General features: G+C 33.8%; 1 protein-coding gene across 3 annotated transcripts in view; it reads left to right on the forward strand.

Moving 5' to 3' along the window:
- Positions 1–23,143, forward strand: part of ANKRD28 (ankyrin repeat domain 28) — a 164,916-nt gene that overhangs the window by 60,204 nt on the left and 81,569 nt on the right. For all 3 annotated transcript variants that reach the window (XM_074195761.1, XM_074195760.1, XM_074195763.1), the window contains exon 3: positions 12,404–12,482. In XM_074195761.1, the coding sequence (XP_074051862.1) occupies positions 12,404–12,482 (79 nt within the window). The remainder of the gene's footprint in view (positions 1–12,403; positions 12,483–23,143) is intronic.

A 23,143-nucleotide genomic window follows, 5' to 3' on the forward strand; every position in this document is an offset into this window, starting at 1 on the left:
AATAAATAAAAAGTTTTAAATAAATTTTTTTTTTATTGAAACAACAGATAATATATTTTGATTTGTCATTTTAGTGAGAGCTCTGCAGTAGTTGGGCTTCATTTTCTAAGACATTTAGTAAACCCACTGCGGGCCGCATACTTTTGGATAGCTCTGATCTAGGTGTTCTCTGAAATTCTTTGTTCATAATATCTCTCATTAAGACCTGAAGCGTTGCTTTTAGAGGCTTAAGGGGGACTTCTAGGCAGTTCTAGAATGATTGGATATTGGCATTGGCCAAATAGCAGTACATACTATTTCTCACTATTTCTTGATTGTAGGAGGTAAGGAGACTTTCAGGGATTCATTTAATTTGTATTATTCCTCATCATATATATTATTTATTATTTTACTTTTCTTAAATTTATTTTTAATTTATAGAATAAAATAAGCATTTCCATAGCATAACTATAATCTATACACAAATTTGGTATTCCTTTCAAATATGCAAACTTTTTCTTTTCTTCTCTTAAATCCCCCTTTCCTTGCTTTCTATTTCCCCTTTTCTCCATTTCCTTTCCCCTTCCCCTCCCATGACCACCATTAGACACAAATAGATGTGTGTTTGTGTGTATATTTGTGTGTGTATGTAAAATTGTTCTGTTTATTTATAGTTCTTCCTTTAATTTAAAACTTTTTTTTCTTATAACTAAAAATTGTTTTGATTTCTTCTTTGGAAAACTGCCTGCTCATGTCCTTTGATCATGTATCAGTTGGAGAATGACTGGTATTCTTATTGATTTGACAGATTTCTTTTTATGTTTTTGCAAGGTCTTTATTTGATAACCTTTACATAAAAAAAGTTTCTCCCAGTTTTTTTTTTTAAGGTTTTTGCAAGGCAGTGGGGGTTAAGTGGCTTGCTCAAGGCCACACAGCTAGGTAATTATTAAGTGTCTGAGGCTAGATTTGAACTCCAGGGCTGGTGCTCTATCCACTTCGCCACCTAGCTGCTCCTAATTGTGACTTTAATCCCTTTTTTTACTTTTCTGTTTTCTATTTATTCTGCCACCTTAATGACACTAAATGCTACAAATGTAGACTCTTGATTTTGGTTAAGTTTGTGAATTTTTTGTTTCAATATTTAATGATTTTGTAGTTGTTTTTAAGATATGTTTGCATAGCTCAAACATGTCTTTTAGTAAATATATTTCTAATAAAGAAATAAAATTTAGATGGACTGTAATTTTTAAATTATTCTTAGGGAATTAGCCCTTCATGGATTCATTGCTCCCTCATGTTACCAAAAATAGCTACATGTTTTTCTGCAAAAAGTATATTACTAAATTTCATTTCACTCAATTTGTCCAGATTTTGTAGTCATTGGAAACTTTTGAATTGTTTATCCATCCCACATGTATTAGAATAAAAAGATGTAGGAACAAGTCTAGTAAGTTACTGTCTGTCCTTAGGCAAGTCACTGGACTTTCCGAGCTTCAGTTTCCTTTTTCTCAAAGCAGTTGGATTAGGTTTGTCTGGTCTTTCCTGTTTCATAATTCTGTGGTCCTATGAGTTATAGATTTCTAATATTCTGTAAGATGATGATGTAACTAAAAATACATTTAAAAATTTTTAAATCAAACTATCAGACATTTGACTTGAATGAAGGAGGTTTAAGTATTGTTGATATGAACAATGAAGTCCTTAACTTTGTAGAATTCTTCAGGACTTTATAACTGAGGCTGCTGATTCTGACCATTTCATAATTTCGATTGCCTGATATGTACTTTGAAGTTTTTCCAGTTTATAAGATCTGTCAGTTTGCTTCAGAAAAATTTGGGTCACCTCTATGTCATAATTGAAATATCAGAGTAAGATTTTAGTCTGGATAATATTTGGCTGTTTCTTTGTATTGATAGTCAAATTTATATTATTTAATGGCTCTTAGAAATATACAGTTTGCCTTGTGAAGCAATTGGGTTTTGAATTTTGATTTAATCCTGTTCTGGCATGACTGAAAGAAAGCAAGAAAGACTGATTTTTAGAAATTTCTCATTTTTTGCTTTTTTTCAACAGGGAAACTATATGGAAAATAATTTTTTTTAAAGGCATTTAAGAATGGATTTAGCTTCATTAGTAAAAAAATTTCTGATAGTAAAATTTGGTAATTCAGAAATTATCCAATATTTCGAGAATCATACCAGAAATGATAAACCCAACAATACTTTCTCTTCAGTAGAAATTGCCCTACTAGAGTTTAATTCTTATTTTAGGCTTTCATAGCAGGCATTGATTTCATCTACCACAGTGTTTTATTTAGGGAAAGTTGAAACTGTAATCAATTTTTTTCAGTTATGATGCTAAAGTAAAAAATTTCTAATTTATTATTGGTTAGACTACTGAAAATGTCATAAATAACAACATTGTTTTATGTATTGCAAAATATGGACTGAGAAATTTTCAGAAATCTAAGTGATGACTTAGTAAATTTCAAAGTTTCTACTTATTTGTGAAAATACTAGAGTCTGTTAATGTTTTTATTAATAATAAAAAATAGCTTATATTTGTATAGGGCTTTAAGTTTCGCCATGTGCTTTCCAAATATTTTATCATTTGAGTTGCACAGCAGCCCTGGACATATTATTATCCCCTTTTACAGATGAGGAAACTGAAACAATTGATTAAATGATTTGTCCAAAATCCCATAGTATTGTTGGAGGTAGAATTTTGAATTCAGGTTTGTAGGAGAAATGAAGTGGGACTTCTAAATGTATATGGGGTTTAAATGTATATTCATATATATTTAAATGGGATCATATGTAAAGCATTTATTCCTGCTTCACAAAACCCAAATGAATTTGTTGTTCAGTCTAGTCAGTCTTCATGATCCCATTTGGGATTTTCTTAACTAATACAGTGGAGTGGTTTGCCATTTCCTTCTCTAGCTCATTTTGACGTTGAAGAAACTGAGTCAAATAGGGTTAAATGACTTGCCCAAGGGTTACAGAGCTAGTCAGTATATGTGGTTAAATCACTGTCCCACCTGGCTGCACAGAGTGAATGTAGAGAATTTCTTTCCCATTTTTTAAAACAATGTTTTTTCGTGTATTCACTATCTAGAATAATTGCTAAACTTCAGAAAATAGATCTACCATTCTTGTGGAAGTTCACCTGTTCCAACTCTCTTCTCTGTTCAGTTATACATCTACCTTCAAAATTATCAGCAGTCAAAGATAACATAATCTTAGGTAAAAACTTTGGCTATTGTCTCGTCCAGGGATTCTGAAACCTTTTTATACTGTGGGTCCCTTTGTCTAATGAAGCGGTGGCCTGATCTCAGTTCAGAATGTTTGAAAAATGTGTAAAATACACTTAGGACCAGCTTTCAGAATATTTTACTGAGCCCTAGGTTGAGTCCCAGATCTTCTTCCAACTCCATATTTACAGATGAAAGAACTGTTTAGAGATAATGAGACTCACCTCGTTTATAGAATTAGATTATTGCCATGTAACTCAATTTATATCACACTGCTTGTTTATATTATGTATTTGTAATTATATGCATTTTTAGATTTTTTTTGTGACATGATTCTTACCAAGAAAAACTATAATGACCAAATTGGGGAAAGGAGAAAGACTTTTTTTTTTTTAGGTTTTTGCAAGGCAAATGGGGTTAAGTGGCTTGCCCAAGGCCACACAGCTAGGTAATTATTAAGTGTCTGAGACTGGATTTGAACCCAGGTACTCCTGACTCCAGGGCCGGTACTTTATCCACTACACCACCTAGCCACCCCCAAGACATTTTTGAACTTGAAATTTTAAATGTCTTATTTTCTCTTTCTTATGGCATGACTTGTTAAATATTTAGTGTTATTTTAGTTTGTTATTTTCCAAGTTAAGACTGTGTATTTTCTTTAAAAAAAAATCTGATGTAACTGTTGGCAATTTATTAGCTAAATAAGCATTTGCACCTGTCATATGCTTTATTCTACTCAGAATTTGTCACTTTGTCTTTAGTTAACAAAAAGCATCTGTAAAAATACCTGTTTACAGATAGCAGCTTGAATGGAGAAGAGGTGGTTTATTGAAATGTACCACTAGACTTACTAAAGAAATTTATAGGAGGCACAGAAAGTATTATGTATAACTATGTGTTCATGCTTCATCTTATCTAATATTTAACTTTGGTATCACCTATATCTCACACCTGGGTTTAAAATTCTGAATAATAATTTGGTTTGTGTTAATTAACTGCCAGCTTAACTTGAATGTGTAAGAGGTACATATTTCTTTCCACTCCTTAAAAGGTATAGTTACATTAATTTGATCATATCCATTTAGCACGTACTGACATTTCATACTTGTGCACTGGGATTTACAGTTTTAGAGCTAAATACTGAGGACTATCAGTTAAGTAACATTACAGTCTGGAGGCAGTGCCCTAAAGAGAAAGCTATGTTTCAGTTCTAGTGCTGCTACTGACTTAGCACTGGGCAGGACACTTAAATCCTTCCTGGCCTTCAGTTCTTTACCAAGAGGAATGGGAACTAGATGATATGTGAGTTCTCTCTTCTAGGTCTAGGTCTTATGCTTTTGGTATTTTCTTTAATTCTAATGATTATAGCAAGCTACTTCCTAAATTTATAAAAGAAATTGTATTTATTGTTAACATCTTTATATTGAGAAAGAACTTTTATTTTAGTAGTCTTTTCAATGCCTAAATTTTAATGTTATTTTAGTTTTCATAATGATGCTAGGTGAGTACCATAGAGCTTGTGTGAGAGCTATAGACTTGAATCAAAAGAAAGTTGTGTTAGACCCTGCTGCTGATGGCTATTAACTGTTTAATCATGAGTAAGTTATGGTTTCTCTGTACCTGAATATCTTCATCTGTAAATCAGATAATTAATATACTGTAAACTGGCTAATTTTTCCCCTTAAGGATACATTATTTAATGTACTTTAATGTAGTGATTCTTACTAGTCACATAGCTAAACCTAGAGATTCATACCACAGAATTTGAACTGACTTTGTTCTTAATCATGAACTTTTATGACATGTACCCTAAGGAGAAATTTCAGCTAGCCTATTCATATTTATGGTGATGTCCTCACTTGCATGAATTGAATTTAAGAGAGGCAGAGTTGTGTGAGTCCAGTGGCAGAACAAAAGTCAGGATGACCCAGCAGTGGCTCAGGATACAGTTGATGACCTTGGAATCTCTGTTTGACTGAGCTCTAAGCACAGTACAGAGCCTGCTTCAACCACTTTCATGGGCATTGGGGGAGGGGAGTCTTCACATGCTTGAGGTAGATACCCCTCTTTCCCCATCCAACTCACTGATGGGTTTAAGGCCTATTTACCCTCCACATGGTTTAACCCATCTACTGAGATGGTTTAAACAACATATGGCTTCTTCATGCTATAGCTTCTTGGAGTCACAGGTGGGAATTGGGTGACTGGTTGTACACCAAAGATGGATATGCACCTCTGAAAAGGCTGTCTATAGTTATAGTGAAGTTTAGATTGGTCTGTTAACCAAAAGGAATAACATCTCTTAATGATGGCCTCTGTGACCTCCTAGGGACAATCCCCCAGCCCAAGCTAGTGGACAACTATCTGATGACCAAGGTGCTCTGTGGGTCTATATTATTCTATTTCTTCTGAGAATGACTTCTAAGAAAGACTTAAAGAATGTCTTTACCTTTAAGAGCCAGCCAGCCTGGGAATACTAATTCAAAGTAAAGGTTTTTACTGAAAAGACATGGTAAGGAAAATAAGCAAAAAAAAAACTTCCCCATATTAGCTATACTAATTTATAAAATTTAATGAGACTTTTCATTTATTTTAACAATAATGTCCAGCTTGAATCTCAGGATCTCATTTCTGGTACCCAGGCCAAAGAAGTAGCACTTTGCTAATTCCTTAGTTTTCAAAGATGAAATGAAAATCTGTGATTTTAATTCCTTTTCTGTATATATGCACATCACAAAATCTTCCTTGATGTATAAATGTTCTCTTTGATCAGATTTCCTGAGTCCTTGTGTCTCCAATTCATTTTATTTTTAAAAATAATTTACAAGAATGACTACTTTGGAGTTCTTTTGAGAATTGTTTATTCATATCCTTTGATAATTTATTGAAAGATAACTGTTAGTCATATGTGTGTATTTCTTGGTTGTTTCTATATCTTGGATACCAAACCTTTCTTTGTATTTGGTATTTTTCCCACCATTTGACCACTTCTCTTCTCTTTTTTTCCATTTGACCATTTCCATCCTCATCCTAGGATGTGTTAATGTTGTCTGTCTGTGTTGCCTTTTCAGTTTCAGTAAGTCCAAGGTTACCTTTTTTTAACTTTTTATTTTGGCTTTATCTCTTGTTTGGTTAAGAATAATTCTATTAAGCAAAGTTGTGGAAAGCCTGTGATCAATTTCTCTTAAACTTTTCCATTTAGAATATACTATAGAGTTGTATAAAGTCTTGATCTAAGCCTAATTTCTGCCAGATTTCTTTGCAGTTAAAAAAAATCAAATAGATCTAATGGAGTTTTTAATGTGCTAGATGACAGTATTTGTTAGAACATGATGAATTCATAGTTAGAATCTTTTTAATACCACTTTTCCAGATTGATATTTTGCCTTTTATTGTGACAGATGATAGGATCATAACTTTTCACACAGACGAGGTTAGGTATGTTAGTGTAGTTTACATTGCTCTGCTTGACAAACCAGAAATCTCTTTTTTTCACCTATGGCTAGAATATAGATTTTTAATTCTTGTTAAGTCAGCAGTTGTGGGTCAGGGACTGCACCATGCTGGGAATACAAGTAAAAATAGAGTCCCTAGCTTAGAAGAACTTCAGTTCTCTTCTGGTAAAATAGACACAAAAGGTGTGATTTAGGAGTTTGGATTATGGGAGGTTAAGTTTAGAGAGTCACTTGAGCCAGCTGGGGAATGAAGGAAGGAGTGAGGAGGACTGACCTGCCTCAGTTTGGAAGTTCCTAGGAGGAGGTCTCCTCTCAGTGAGCGGATGCCAACCTTAGAGACATCTTCCTGTGTGCTTCCTGTGTCCCCATAAGACCGGTAGGAAGTCAGTTGCAAAGTCATCTCCAGTGCTTGTTTCAGTATGCTCTATAATTGATATCCTCAGAATGAGTTAAGACACAAATCTACTGGATTGAGGTAACTGTGTCTTGGTTTGTGTTGTCTACCTGGAAAAGAAGTTTAGTCTTTGTAAAAGATCTTGCATCCTGAGGAGGGAAGGGAGGAGGGGATTGCAGTGTTTCTATTTTACAATTGTTATAGATATCCTTTTCAACAAAACAATGGGCTGACATACCCAGCTATACAAGACTTTGTTGTGTTATTCCAGCACAATAAATAGTTGTTTCTAAAGTAGATGAGTCCAGCTGCTTTACTGTGTAATAGCATAGTTTGCTATATATATTTTTTAATCTCTTTAAGTAGAAGTTGGGGACTCCAATTGTTATTGGGTACTTGGTTGGGGATCAGTTCAGTCCATCAAGGTAATATCACATAATGATTGTGGTTCCTATTTATTCCTCAATTTTTCTTCTTTAATATTCTATGAAATATCGCCAGATTTGAACTCCTGAATGTGTAAATTTTAAGTTTCCTTGCCTTCCTTTTCATGCAGTTTCTTTTAACAATGAGTATATATTTTTTGGGAGTTTTGTTTATTTTTTTATGATATTAGGACCTGAGATGAACCTTTCTACCACTTTTCTAGGGCAGGTTTGTAAATGTATTTTTTTTTTAATCCACTCATTTAAGTAATCATTCTAAGACATTTCCTTCTCTTCACCCTCCCCGCCCAAGAAAGATGGAAATTGTGCTATTCGTTTCAGATTATGAAAGATCTTCAGCAAGTAATAAAAGAAAACAACAGTTCTAGAATTAGCAAAGAGGTGCACGACACATAGCCAATTAAAAAGTGCAAAGAAAAAGAAAAGTAAAAGAAGTCATTACAAAGATATGACAGAAAATGAGGTAGTGGTTTGCTGAGGTAAGGGCAGGCAGGATGGCTAAATAGCCAGAGAGTTCTGCTTCTGTTTTTGTGGAGATGTCAAGGAAATGTCTCCAGTATGTTCTATGCACATGCATGAGACCTGGATAGGTTGTGGTCTTCACTTTGGAAGGAACTTCAGATTGATGAGATCTCATTTGAATATTTTAGCTTAATTTTTATGATTTCTAAGTTGAATGTTGTACTTGAAAATTAAAAAAATTTAAGAAGCTTATGAGGTTCACTTTCAGAACATGGGATTATTAGCCCTGTCTTTTGCTTCACTTTCCCAGTCCTACAAAGTATAATATTATGCCTACATGGAATGTGATATTTTCTTTGCGAGAAGTTCCTTTGAGAGAAGCAAACATTGCTGTATTTGTAATCTTTTCTTGCCAAGGAAGAACTTCTCAGCAAAATTTATGGTTTGAATATTTATTTTTCCAAAACCTGCAAAGAGGAGGAAATCACTATAATTTTCTTTTTTTTCTTTTTAAAATTTATTTTAAACTTAAATACAAAATAAGAAAAGAAACAGCATTGCCATATGCACTGCAGGATCCACATAAGAGTATTCAAAATACAAAGCAATAAATTTTCTATACATAATAAATACTGTACATTGTCTTCAAAGCTACCCATCTTTTTTTGTTTCCTTGTAGGTTTTCTTTTGTTCTTTGATGTGTGCAATATTTACTTTATTTTCCTCCCCTTTCTTACTCAAGTCCCCAAGAAGCTAAAATTACTAGCACATATACATACACACATTCATATGCATATATGTAAGACTGTGCTATGCTTATTTCAACTTGTCCTCAGTTTCTCTAAAGGTGGATAATATCTTCCTTCATAAGACCAAGAATTTCCATATTTTTCTCAATTCACATTTCATCATTTCCTACAGCACTGCAGTATTCCAATCTAATAATTTTTCCTTTAATTAATTTTTAAAAGTGAAGAGAACAATCTATATTCCATATTCTAGTTAAGAGTTCTCATGTTTTAGTTTTGTTTGATTTGGCTATAAGATTTTTTTATCATGTTAGAATTATTGTTATGTCTATCACATTAGCATTAAAATATTAGAATGAAAATACAAATTTAATTGGAAAAATAAAAACTTAAGAGGATGAATAGGAAATTATATTTATTTTAACATTTTCTTTGGCCTCTGCCTTTATGTTATATAGTTTGTAATATACTTTTTATATGAACACACACATTAACAAATCCACACTCATACAGCATCTAGCAGATTATACTGCATTCTTCATCTCCATAGAAATATGGAGATACATTATCTTCTCTCAGATCCTGAAACTAGTAATTTTTATTAATAGGTTTTAATTGCTTTTAAATGTTTTCCTTTATATTGTTGTTGTCATTGTGTATTTTGGTATTTTGTTGTCCTGGTTCTGAATACTTTGTGTCAGTTTAAACAAATCTCTCCATTCTTCTAAATTCCTTATATTTTATATTTGACCTTTGCATTTCTAGGTGTGTTTAACTGAGGGTTTCTTTCAGGTGTTTCTTTAATTGGTACCATTGAGACACCATTATGCCATTGAGTCCTCTTAGTCTCCTTGGGACTCCACCCCCCACCCCCCCCCATCAGAAGCCATTATCCCCAACCCACTCAGAACACGACTAGGCAAAAAAAAAAAATCCTACTTCCAAGTTCTCATCCAAGTCAAGGAACCCTGCCCATATACCTCTAATAGAGACCTCTTCTCCATCCCATTCCTCTGATGGTATGCTCCTTTGCTCACTACATCCACTTATGGTTTTTTTTTTTCCCTCATAGGACTCCTCCGACTTCCCCACTGTGCTCAGGAAAAAGTCATAATCACACATTTTCTTTGTGTGTATGTGTGTGTCACTCTCTCTCCCCTCACTCTCCTCCCTATCTGATGTCTCTCTAGTCCTGAAAAAAATCAATATAGGTGGTGGGTTGAGGATTCTGTCTGGTTTTGTTTTACTTTGTACTTATAATAGTTAGCAATTCTTCTGAAGAAGTCCAGCAATTTTTAAGTTATCTCCCTCTTTTTCAGGTCAGTTATTTTTGATAATATTTATCTCGTGTTTGACAGTTTTCTGATACTTTTTTGCTTTGCAGCAATATTTCTCGTGGCATCATTGGATTTTTAAATTCTGTTATATCCTTTCTCTTTTTCCATGTCCAGTACTTTGAGAAGATTTTCAGAAATTTAAATTAATGGTTCTTCTAAGATTTTCCTTAGTACTTACAATTTCATCCTATGTCTTTTCCTTCATTTCTTTTAGTAGCCTTTCAGCTACTCTCCTGGCTTTGTAGCTAATGTATTCTCATTTCTTATGTTCAAGTTTTGATTAATCCTTCCATTCCCCACTCTAGCAGATTATACTGTATTCTGCATCTTCACTTCTTTACAGAAGTATGGAGATATTATCTTCTCTCAGACCCTGAGATTGGTAATTGGCTATTAATAAGCTTTTCTTGCTTTGAAAATAAGATTTATGTTGTTGTTGTCGTGTATTTTGTTGTTCTGGTTCTGATTATTTTGCTTTCTATCAGTTTTAACATGCAGTTTTCTCAGAACAAGTCATTTTGTGGGAGTGGAGGGATCATGTAGAACTTTGGACTCCTACCTTGAAGTCAGTCTGACAGTAGCTTCTGAACTCTTTCCTGATAACACAAAATGAATCAGATAGGTGGGAAGCAAGGGTCCCTGTTATAGAAGGATCTGATGCCAGATTGAGTGATCACACAGTATTGATGAAAGTAGATTATTTGTATTGTGACTTCTGGGACCTTCATCTTTGGTTGAGATTGATTTGTAGGCTGACATGGAATAAATTGAGGCCAGTAATTGGTCCATAGTGGTGATGATGATGATTATTTTCTTTTTGAGTTTTGGGTTTTTTTTTTTATTTGAAGAAAGTTTTCCTTCAATATTATTGCATTATAACTATTCATTTTGTCTATTTTTGCTATTATAAAAGGTACTGATGAATTCAGTCATTTCATATTTAATGTATAACTGTTTTAACTATTTAATTTTCTCCTGTTTTCCTTTCATCTTTTCTTAGATTTTTCTCTTCCTTCTTTCCTTTATTTTTAAACATCCAAATGATGTTTTAGGCTTTATTTGGTTGCTTGTAACTTCCCATGCATTTTGGTAATATTCCTAAAGCAAGTGTACAAATCTCTTTTTGGCTTTAGAACTTCATAAACTTTCAGTTAATTTTCATGAGCATATATTTCTTAAACAGACTTAATGATCATTTTTGCCCTCTTCTCTGATATAGTCTTTTTTTGCTTTTTGTTTTGTTTTGGGGTTGTTGTTTTTTTTTTTGGTTTTGTTTTTTGCAAGGCATTGGGGTTAAGTGACTTGCCCAAGGTCACACAGCTAATTATTAAATATCTGAGGTCAGATTTAAATTCCTGACACCAGTTCTATCCACTGCACCATCTAGCTCTGCCCCTCGAATATATTTTTATGACCTAAATTTCTTTCCTTCTTCAATAAACTGAATAATTCAGGATTTTCAAAATTCAAAAAAAAACTATTATCTGATTTTCACTTCCAATTTGAATTGTTAAAAAAAATATTTCGTTGCTATTTTGAACAAAGTAGAACTATTTCTTACTAAATTATCTTAAATACAGCTGTTCCAAAAGTCTTAGTGCCGTTTTAAACTGTTAATGATGTTCTATAACTTTAATTGGTGTCAGTAATAATAACAACCCATATCTACCTATTGTTTTATAATTTATAAAATTCTTTCAAAATGGGGTCAAATCTATAGTAGTGACAGTATTGTTTATTGGAAAGAACATTGAATTTGGGAAGACTGCCTGAGTTTGAATCCAAGTTCCTTTCATTTCTTGTACAATTCATTTAATGTGTATGGCCCTTCCTTGCCTTATATATAAAATTAGAGCATTGGGTGATGATTTCTTAAAGTTCTTTTATCTCTAAATCTATAATCCTGGTGAATTTTTACCTAAAATAAGATATAAGTTTCATGTTACTAAATTTAAAGTTCAAAGACTTTTGAAGCACATTATTTTGAAAACATAAGAAAGTATTATGTTAAAAATAGGTGTATCATGTGTGTTTCTGATAGGAAGTTCATTATATAGATAAAATATGAAATCATTTCATAATATCACATGGACTAAAAATCTGGCATAAGTCTTTTAATGTCTGATGCTTTTTGTCTTTTAAGTGATTCACTAATATCTTTCCTGAATCAGATTTCTTGGTCTTTGTTTCATACTTTTTCTATGTATCTTCAAAAGTTAGGAAAATGGATCATTTCAGTTTTGGGAATTTATATTGGTATCTTTCCCCTTAAATAGAATATCTTAAGAGAATTTTCTATTTAAAACTTTTCTCCCCTTCTTATCATAGGACAATGAAAAGAGGACACCATTACATGCTGCTGCTTATCTGGGAGATGCAGGGATTATTGAACTACTTATTTTATCTGGTATGTTAAGCTTTATTTAATAGAAAGCATATTATCTTAGTTCCTGTTTCAATGTAGGTTGTAAAAATATTTACCATGACTTGGTTCTTCATGTTTATTTGTATTGGTAGAGATTTAAAATGTAAAAGACTAAAATTGAAGAAATGCCACCATTTCCTTTTTTCTTCCCCCTCCCTTCTCCCCTTTCCCCTTTGCTTCAATTGGTACTCTAACATTTGTCGGAAAGAAAAATTAAGATAAACTAGTCTTATCTGAAGATTTAAGCTTATGAAATTGAAAATTATCAAACAGTTATAACACTCTGAAATGATTAGCTGGTTCTCCATATAGTGATTTGGTGCAAAGGTGGAAAGGTACTATTACCTTCTCCTCCCACCTTCATTTGCAGTCTGCCAAGGAGAATTAAGTATATAATCCCTAGTGGTGAATTATTTATCCTCCCGCTCTCTCCCCCCAACCGGTTCATTTCTTTAAAGAATCCCCTTTCTTTGAAATAATGTCATTTTTTTGATGTGCAAGTTGGAAAATTTTGCTTCACAACCATTTTCAAAGATTTGTCTTCATTCTGTTGAATAATATTAATACTAAAGTCATTTTAGTCCAATTTAATATTCATGGCCTAATATTGAACTTTGAATGCTTTTGACTAAAATTGATGTCAATGTAGGCATATGTGACTCATATAATATTTGCTTTTCTTTTTGAAGTGTTTTAGATTCCACATAGAGAAATTTTGGTTTGTGGTAAAAGACTTCAAAATTTGGATACTCAATTTCCATTTTAAGTGCATTTTTACATTTAAAGAGTCAAGCAACAAACTTTTACTTGATCTGTAATAATTGCATGGTGTGAACTTTTTTTGTACTTTAAAAATTTATTTTTTTTAGTGAATGTATTTTTTTAAATAAAAGTTTTTATTTATTTTGAGTTTTACAGTTTTTCTCCTACACTTGCTGCTCTCCCCCAGAAGGCATTCTGTTAGTCTTTACATTGTTTGCATGATATACATCGATCTAAGTTGAATGTGATGAGAGAGAAATCATATCCTTAAGGAAGAAAAATAAAGTATAAGAGCAAAATTATATAATAAAATGCCTTTTTTAAAAATTAAAGGTAATAGTCTTTGGTCTTTGTTCAAACTCCACAATTCTTTCTCTGGGTACAGATGGCATTCTCCATCGAAGATACCCTCAAATTGTGCCTGATTGTTGCACTAATGATCCCATTAGTGCAAGTCCATTAAGGTTGATCATCACCCCCATGTTGCTGTTAGGGTGTACACTGTTCTTCTGGTTCTGGTCATCTCACTCAGCATCAGTTCATGCAGATCCTTCCAGACTTCCTGAATTCTGTCCCTCCTGGTTTCTAATTGTTCCATGACATACATATACCACAGATGTTAAGCCATTCCGCAATTGAAGGACATTCATTTAATTTCCAATTCTTTGCCACCACAAACAGGGCTGCTATGCATATTTTTGTACAAATGATGTTTTTATCCTTTTTCATAATCTCTTCATGTTATAGGCCCAGTAGTGGTATTGATGGATCAAAGGGTATGCACATTTTTGTTGCCCTTTGGATGTAGTTCCAAATTTCTCTCCAGAAAGGTTGGATGAGTTCACAGCTCCACCAACAATGTAATAGTGTCCCAGATTTCCCACATCCCTTCCAACAGTGATCATTATCCTTTCTGGTCATATTGGCCAGTCTGAGAGGTGTGAGGTGGTACCTCAGAGAAGCTTTAATTTGCATTTCTCTAATAAGTAATGATTTAGAGCAATTTTTCATATGACTATGGATTATGCTTTGATTTCCTCATCTGTAAATTGCCTTTGCATATCCTCTGACCAATTGTCAATTGGGGAATGGCTTGTTTTTTTGAAAATTTGACTCAGTTCTCTGTATATTTTAGAAATGAGTTCTTTGTCAGAAATACTAGTTGTAAAAATTGTTTCCCAGTTTACTACATTTCTTTTGATCTTGGTTACAGTGGTTTTGTCTGTGCACAAGCTTTTTAGTTTAATGTAATCAAAACTGTCTAGTTTGTTTTTAATGATGTTCTCCATCTCCATCTCCATCTGCTTCCCTTTCCATAGATCTGACAGGTAAACTATTCCTTGATCTTCTAGTTTGCTTATTATATTGTTTTTATGTCTAAATTCTGTATCCATTTTGATCTTATCTTGGCATAGTGTGTGAGGTGTTGATCTAATCCAATTTTCTGCCATATTAACTTCCTATTTTCCCAACAGTTTTTATCGAAGAGAGAGTTTTTAATCCCAATAGCTGGACTCTTTGGGTTTATCAAATAGCAGATTAGTATTATCATTTCCTGCTATTGCATCTTTTCTATTCCACTGATCCACCACTTTATTTCTTAGCCAGTACCAGATCATTTTGATGACTAATGCTTTATAATTTAATTTTAGATGTGATAAGGCTAAGCCACTTTCTTTTGCACTTTTTTTCATTGAATTCCTGGAAATTCTTGACTTTTATTTCTCCTTATGAATTTACTTACAATTTTTTTCTAAGTTATTAAAGTAATTTTTTGGAATTTTGATTGGTAGGGCTCTAAACAAGTAGTTTAATTATGGTAGAATTGTCATTTTTATTGTATTAGCTCGACCCTATCCATGAGCAGTTGATGTTTGCCCAGTTATTTAAATCTGATTTTATTTGTGTGAGAAGTGTTTTTTAATTGTTTTCAAAAAGTTTCTGAGGGGCAGCTAGGTGTTGCAATGGATAGAGCACTGGCCTTGGAGTCAGGAGTACCTGAGTTCAAATCTCGTCTCAGACACTTAATAATTACCTAGCTGTGTGGCCTTGGGCAAGCCACTTAACCCCATTGCCTTGCAAAAACTTAAAAAAAAAATTTGAGTCTGCCTTGGCAGGTAGACTCCCAGGTATTTTATATTGTCTGAGGTTGCTTTGAATGGGATTTGTCTTTCTAGCTCTTTCTGCTGCATCTTGCTAGTCATATATAGAAAGCGACTTTGCTAAAGTTGTTAAGTATTTCTGGTAGTTTTTTTAGATAATTTTTTGGGAATTCTTTAGGTATACCATTATATCACCTGCAAAGATTGAGAGTTTTTGTCTTTTCCTTCCCATTTCTAATTCCTTCAATTTCTTTTTCTTTTATTGATGAAGTTAACATTTCTAATACAATAGTGAATAGTAGTTGTGATAATGGGCATCCTATCTTCATGTTATGAACTTTTTGAATGTGACTTTCAAATGATAATGAGATCCTTATTTGGTTGAAGTTTTGGTTTCTTTGAACTGGTAGCATACTTTTGAAAATAGATCTTTCTAATTATAGACACCACAAAGAGACTGAAATATTTCTTTCAAGTACTGCTTTTTTGAAAGGGAATCACATTATTTTTGAACATATTTCTCTCCATGATGTGAAATAATCAAAGTAACTGTGCTGGTGGTGGATTTATTTTCTTTGGGGGAATTTGTTTATGTAGAATAGAAAAAGACTTACTATCTTTTATGTACTTTATTTTAAAAATACATAATGAGTTCAGTAAGTAATTTTTCAAAGTTGTTCTGCTGTCTTTGATTCTTTCTGTTATTCCTTCAGTTCTTCTGGATATTTTCAGTGATGTTCCCTTTCCCCCACTTTTTTCTTACTTTTTGCAGAAACTACCAATTTTTGTGGCTGGGTTGGCAGTATGAAGAAAACAACAAACAAAATCTTTGTAAACAGTATAAATACCTACATTGGCCACACCTAAAATATCTTTTTTATTTTGTATCTTGAGTCCATGTTTCCATCATGATGAATGCTCTGGAATTGTGGTTGGACATTGCATAAGTCTTTCAGTGTTGTTTTTCTTTATAATGTTACTATTGTTTAAATTGTTCTCTACAGCAGTTCACATAAGTTTTTAGTGGAATATATTTTAATTCGTTACTGGGATGAAGCCTATATTATCTGGAAAAATACATCACAGGAGCTCAGAAACCATGTGAAGCAGATTGACAAATACAAAGTATATACAGAGTTATTGAGTGAGGATGAGCATTATCAACTTGGAGTATTAAGAAAACCCATCTTGGGGTGGCTAGGTGATGCAGTGGATAAAGCACCAGCCCTGGAGTCAGGAGTACCTGGGTTCAAATTCGGTCTCAGACACTTAATAATTACCTAGCTATGTGGCCTTGGGCAAGCCACTTAATCCCATTTGCCTTGCAAAAAAAAAAAAAAAAAAAAACCCTAAAAAAAAAAGAAAAACCATGTTTAGGAGTTGAGACATGGCTTTGGACATTAGGTTCACAATGGGCAGAGATTCCCTTAGCCTTTGTCTGCCTCATTATTCTTAACCTCCCAGGGTTGCTGTGAGGATCAAATAAGGTCAAACTGGTCAATCCCTTATCACATTAGATGTTTTATGCATGGTTCTTCATTTTTCCTCATTTAAATAGTTTTTCTTTTTGTCTTCAGAATGAGATCATTAAAAGCTTCTGATTTCTCCTCTACTGAATCTGTGTAGAATACTTCTCTTATAAAACATTAGGAAATATGCTCTTCCATAGAGTTCAAATTGGATTGTGCGCACTTCTCTTCAGCTGGAGAAATATTGTTTATAGTTAAGCAGCCATTTCCTCCTTTTTGGTGAAGGTCAGGTTTACAATAGTTGTTTCCACTGATTCTTCCAAGTTTTGAAGGATGTAATTATTAGCTGCTCTGCTTTGAAATTATGATAACTGGATGGCTTCCTCTTTCCACTGAAGAAATCTGTAGTTTATTTTGATGATATTGCTTCCGATTCTGCTTGCCATTGATTTTTACTGAGGATGATGATGATGATGATGATTTTTGTCCTTTGTTCTTCAAGAAGACTATGATGTCAGGGAGGTGATGTGGTGACAAGCACATGAATTGGATTTGAACTGGGGGGTGGGGAGCTTTGCTAAGTCACCAGCCTCTCTTTCTCCTCCAAAGCCATTTGGGTCCACTGGCCAGATACCAATCAGGATGACTGAGATGTCCTGGATGTGAGAGTATCAGGGTTAAGTGACTTGCTTAAGGTCACAGTGCTATTATAGGTCAAGTTTCTGAGACCGTAGTTGAACTCTCAACCTCCTGACTTTAGGACTGGTGCTCTATCCACTGTACTACCTAGCTGATTTTTATTGAAAATCAGGCTTGGGTTTATGAACTTTAAAAAAACAACCTTTTGATAACTACATTTGATATTGATTTCCATTTTATTCACTTAAATATGATTCTAAGAATCCTTTATATTTTATTCGCTTAAATATATGATTCTAAGAAGGGATCTACAAGCCTCCCCAAAGAGGACAAAAAAGACTGTTCCATGCTTCTTCCCTCCTCTGGTTTCAAGATTCCCTTACATTGTATCTTTCTGGATGGTGCTTTCCAGCACCTGCCGACCCATTAGGCTTTCTTTTTCTTTTGCAAAACAGTCATGCTCCCTTTTTAGATTTGATTTCAGTGTGATACAGGGTCAAATTTGCCTCCTTGCATTAAGATTTTTAACTTGTTTTCTTTGATACTCACATGTTGTGTATTTATGTTAATCTCTTAACAAATGTTTATTACAACCCTGCTGTGTACCAAGCACTGTGCTAGACTCTGGATACAAATTAAACAATCCATACCAATTTACAAAAAATATGGAGAAAAAATGTAAGGAGAATAGCATCAGACTTTCCTTATGTCACCAGAAACATTAGCATCTGAGCTTTGTTTTGACCTTGACTCAGCTGCTTTGTTAATACTGGAACTCCTTGTAATTGTTCCCCACTTTTCCCCCGGAGTAAAATGGACATTTTTCTGACCTGAGGAGCACTGCTTTTCAGATGCCATCTTTTTTTTTTTCTTACTATTTTAAAACTGTCAGTGGGGTTTTCTTGGCAAAATACCAGAGTATTTTCAGTGCATCACCTTTTTAAAGAACTTTTCACTGTGCCTGTCTGTTTTGGTGACCCTACTTATAGCTTATAGCTTCATTAAATTATACGGGAGACTTAACAGAAACTGATTAAGAATAGGTGGTAAGGATTTTTGTTTACACAAAAACTATATACAGCAAGAACCTAAATATCATTAATAACCATAATGGCATGGTTATTGATTTTTAAGCCAGATATCTTGGAGAATAAAATCTTTTGGGCATAGGAACTGATAAACCAGTGGAAGTGATGGAATTCTAGCTGAGCTTTTTAAAATACTAAAAATTGCTGCTACAGTGTTGCATTAGTATGCCTGCAATTTTGGGAAACTTAGCAATGATCACTGAATTGGAAAAGATCAGTTTACGTCCCAATGCTGAGAAAGGACAATGCCAAGCAATGTTCAAATTACCAAACAATTACTCTCCTTTCACATGCCAGCAAGGTTATGCTTAAGATTCTGCAAGCAGGTTTCACCAATATCTGAAACAAGAATTACCTGAAAAGCAAACTGCTTTTCAAAGAGACAGAAAAACTAGAGATAATATTGCCAATATTTGCTGAATTATGGCAAAAACAAGGTAGTTTCAGGAAAAACATTTACTTCATTGACTACACTAAAGCCTTTGATTGTATGGAACACAAGAAACTATGGTAAGTCCTTAAAAAGATGTCTCCCAAAGAACTTGTCAGGAAGCAACAATTAGAACCAAACATGATAGACTTGATAGACTGGAAAAGGAATACCACCTTATTTATTTACCTTATATGCAGAGTACATCATATGAAATGCCAGACTGGAAAATCTGGAATTAAGGTTGCTAGAAGAAATATTTAGATGATACCATTCTGATGGCATAAAGTGAAGAGAAATCAAGAAACTCCTTGATGAGGGTGAAAGAGGAGAGTGTAAAAGTTGACTTGAAACTTTAGCATCAACAAAACTAAGATCTTGGCAACTGGTTCCATCACTTTCTGGCAAATAGAAGAAGAAATGGAAGCAGTGTCAGATTTTATATTCTTGAGATATCACTGTGATGAAAATGTATAGTGAGTTAGCGGTTTTTCCAGTAGCAATGTATGACTGTTAAGGTTGTACTATAAAGAAGGCCAAATACTGTAGAATTTGAAGTGTAATGCTGGAGATTTTTGAGAGTCCCTTGAACAATTAGTAGGTAAATAAGGACCTTAGAGATCATATAATCAGTCCAACCCTTGCATTTTATTAATTACTGAGGCTCAGCAAGGTGAAAAATTACCTTTCCTATGATCACCAACAGGTGTTATTCAACTGATTTAAGCCTATATGCCCAAGTCTTTTGATTATCCACTTCCTGATTGTTCCACTTGAGGGGGACAGGATTCAATACATTTCTGTGAAAAACTATCTTTTTTGTTTCGAGCTAATAATAGGACATAGTATGGCATTTTTCATACTCTACTTAAAATGATTTATGTCATTTGCTATAATTATAGCAGTTATAATGGTATTTTTATGATGAATCTACTTTCACAGACTTAGTCATATATTCTAGAATAGAAAAAATACATTGAATCTTGTTCATTTGCTTTATTTTATAGGTTATGAACTTGAGGCCTAGAAACAATCATGTTTTCAATCAACGTTTTCAGTTTTCTTTAGTTTAAAAAACATTTCCCCCCTTGAATCTAATTTAGCTCTTTAAAAATTTTATGTTTACTAGGAAGTAGATTATAGAACATGATGGTTGAAAAAAACAATTGATCAGTTCTTTCTCAATAGCACCTAGAAAAGCAATGCAGGAGGAAACCATTTCACGTTTTTTGTTGAGAGAGAGAGATAACTTTGAAAAAAGTGACAGATAACCAAAGATTAGGAGGCAGGAAGAATAATAATCTGGGCATGAAAGATGGCCATAAATTCTACAGAAATGCACTTTATGACTAATTTGTCTTTTTCAGTTTCTAAAAAGTTAAGAGTAAAGGGGGCAGCTAGGTGGCATAGTGGATAGAGCACTGGCCCTGGAGTCAGGAGTACCTGGGTTCAAATCCAGTCTCAGACACTTAATAATTACCTAGCTGCGTGGCCTTGGGCAAGCCACTTAACCCCGTTTGCCTTGCAAAAACCTATAAAAAAAAAGAGTAAAGAACTGTTAAGGAGATAATAAAAGCACCACTGAACAAAGCTGGCAAACAGGTCTTTTCTTTTCTTTTTTCTTTTTTCTTTTTTTTTTTTTTTGAAATTAATCAGAGATGGGGTGGACAGGTGGCACAGTGGATAGAGCACCAACCCTGGAGTCAGGAGTACCTGAGTTCAAATCTAGCCTTAGACACTTAAATAATTACCTAGCTGTGTGGCCTTGGGCAAGCCACTTAACCCCATTGCCTTGCAAAAACCTTTAAAAAATAAATTAATAAGAGAAATAAAAGATGAACAATTTTTGTGTTACTCATCAAAGTCCTTCCATGTTACCTCAGCATCTCAAATCTTGCCCTTCTCTTCTGTCATTGGAGGTTATTCCTCATTAACAACCATCTGGGCTCTCAGTATCTCCTGACAAGTGTTCTGCCAATGTCCTTTCTTTATTTCCATTGGAGCTCAGTGTGATTTACTTGCCAGATTAATGCACCTTAGTCTTATTATTTTTTGTCTTTTTGTGGGTGAAGGAGATTGTATGTGATGCAGTATTTGGTGTTGGAGGTCGAACCTTGTCTTGGGTCTCACAGCCAGTGTATCGCAGAGGTAGTGCTGAAACACAGGTGACCTCCCTTTGTTATTCAGTGTTGTCTTTGCTTAAAACTTTCAGTTCTTTCTTTTTGTCACAGTTCAAGTCCTTATTCTTGCCTAGCCCTCATTGTCCTCTAGTTTGCTGTTTCTGCACTTTCTCTTGTTATTTTATATCGCACTGAAATTTGTTGTAACAATGAACTATTTTAATGAATTTCCTTGTATTAATCTGCCCAAAGGATAATGTGAATGTTTCTCTTATTTCACACATAGAATACATTTCATTGTATATTAATTCTTCCATGTGGATACTCCTGCATGGATTATAAACCCAAATAATACCAGTTTGTGATTTGTTAATCTTGTTCCTACTTGTCCCTTTAATCCTCCATGGGATATCTATCCCTTTGAATCCCTTGGTGTATGCACTTATCTGGGTCTATACCTCTATGACATGGTCAGGCAGCTAGGTGCGCTTATCAGCAAATGAACACTATGAATATTTCAGAGTCCTCTTCTGTTGTTCGCATTTCCTCGCTTCTGCCCATAATTCAATGCCCTTTTACTCCTCCATTGTGCCTTAAATGAGCACAATCTCCATAGGTGGAAGTTAAACGAAATCTGCAGAACAAAATTGAAGAAATTTCAAGGAATTGAACTGAACTAATTAGCAGTGAATATAAAAGTGTTCTAATTAGTTTTGGAATTTAGTTCAAGGGGAGTGACTGAAGGTAGGCAAATGAATATGGATTTAGCTTGGCACAGGTTAAGTTTTGAAGTCTCTTTTGAATGGGCCTATAGAGTTCTTCATAATACAAAGCAACAATAAGAAAAAAATTTATTCCAAAGCCATCGACCAAATTAAGAACTGCAGACCATAGTCATAACTATAGTACAATTTTGTCTTTACAAGATTACTATGCTTTCTAGCTAGAAACTTTTTAAAAAAATTTTATTCTGTTATAAAAAAGAAAATAGTTTGTTTACTTCATTTAGCATTTATACATTTCAAATATGATCTCTTCATTTGAATTTCATAATCATCTTCCAGAAGAGCCCTACTTTAATATCTCAGTTATACAGAACTGACCAGGAGTTCTCAAGGACTTTACGCAAGTTGTGACTTTGATGGTGTCTTCTGTGCAAAAACCAGTCTAGCTAAGAATAAAGAAGGCCATCACCAGCAGTTGAATTACTACTACTAACTGATGAATTCTTTGGCTCTGAAACCAATGAAACAGATAAAAATAGTTTTTGAGAGAGAAAGAAAATTGACACATTTTAATGGATTGAAAAAACTGGACACCAACTTTATAATAAGATTGTCTTCTGTTTGTACTCAAATCAACTATTCACTAGTTAGAACAAAGGTCCACATTAGAAGATAAAGTTGAACTCCAACAAATTGTTGCTCTTGGAGAAAAAGAGGGGAATAGATAAAATAGATAAAAATGAAAACATTGAATTTCATCTTTAACATTTCTCAAAAGTTTCTCTGGTACAAAACAAATACCACAGAGAGAAGTCTGATCGAGTTTCTAAACTTAGCCAATTAATATTGAATATTCTTTCCTGACAAAGATGTTTGGGCCACAACTCAAATCCATCTTTTATGACACCAAATTTAGTCTGCTTTTTGTTACCATTGTTAAGAGACCTGCAGTTTCTTTTGGACCTGTAATTTCTTTGCATAGGAATTTACACTCTTTCTTTCAAGGCAATTAATTGTAACAGAATTGCAAATGGTCTTCTAAAGGTTCATCTCTCAGGATCACAAATCTAAGACTTGAATATGATTTTTTTAATGTCCTTTTTGTCATGACACATTCTGTTATTAATTCCTAGCAAAATTATTAACCAGTATACATCTTGGACTGCTTGTTTTATCCAAAAGAACTAGAAATTCCAAAGCACAAAGAGCCAATAATAGTTTGTGTGTGGTCCTTTATTGTTCCAAAGCACTATAGTCACAGTAACTGAAGTTAGACTGCACAGTTCTCTCTTCCTCTTTTCTGGGCTT

This window comes from Macrotis lagotis, chromosome 7, assembly GCF_037893015.1.
Source record: "Macrotis lagotis isolate mMagLag1 chromosome 7, bilby.v1.9.chrom.fasta, whole genome shotgun sequence".
Taxonomy (NCBI): domain Eukaryota; kingdom Metazoa; phylum Chordata; class Mammalia; order Peramelemorphia; family Peramelidae; genus Macrotis; species Macrotis lagotis.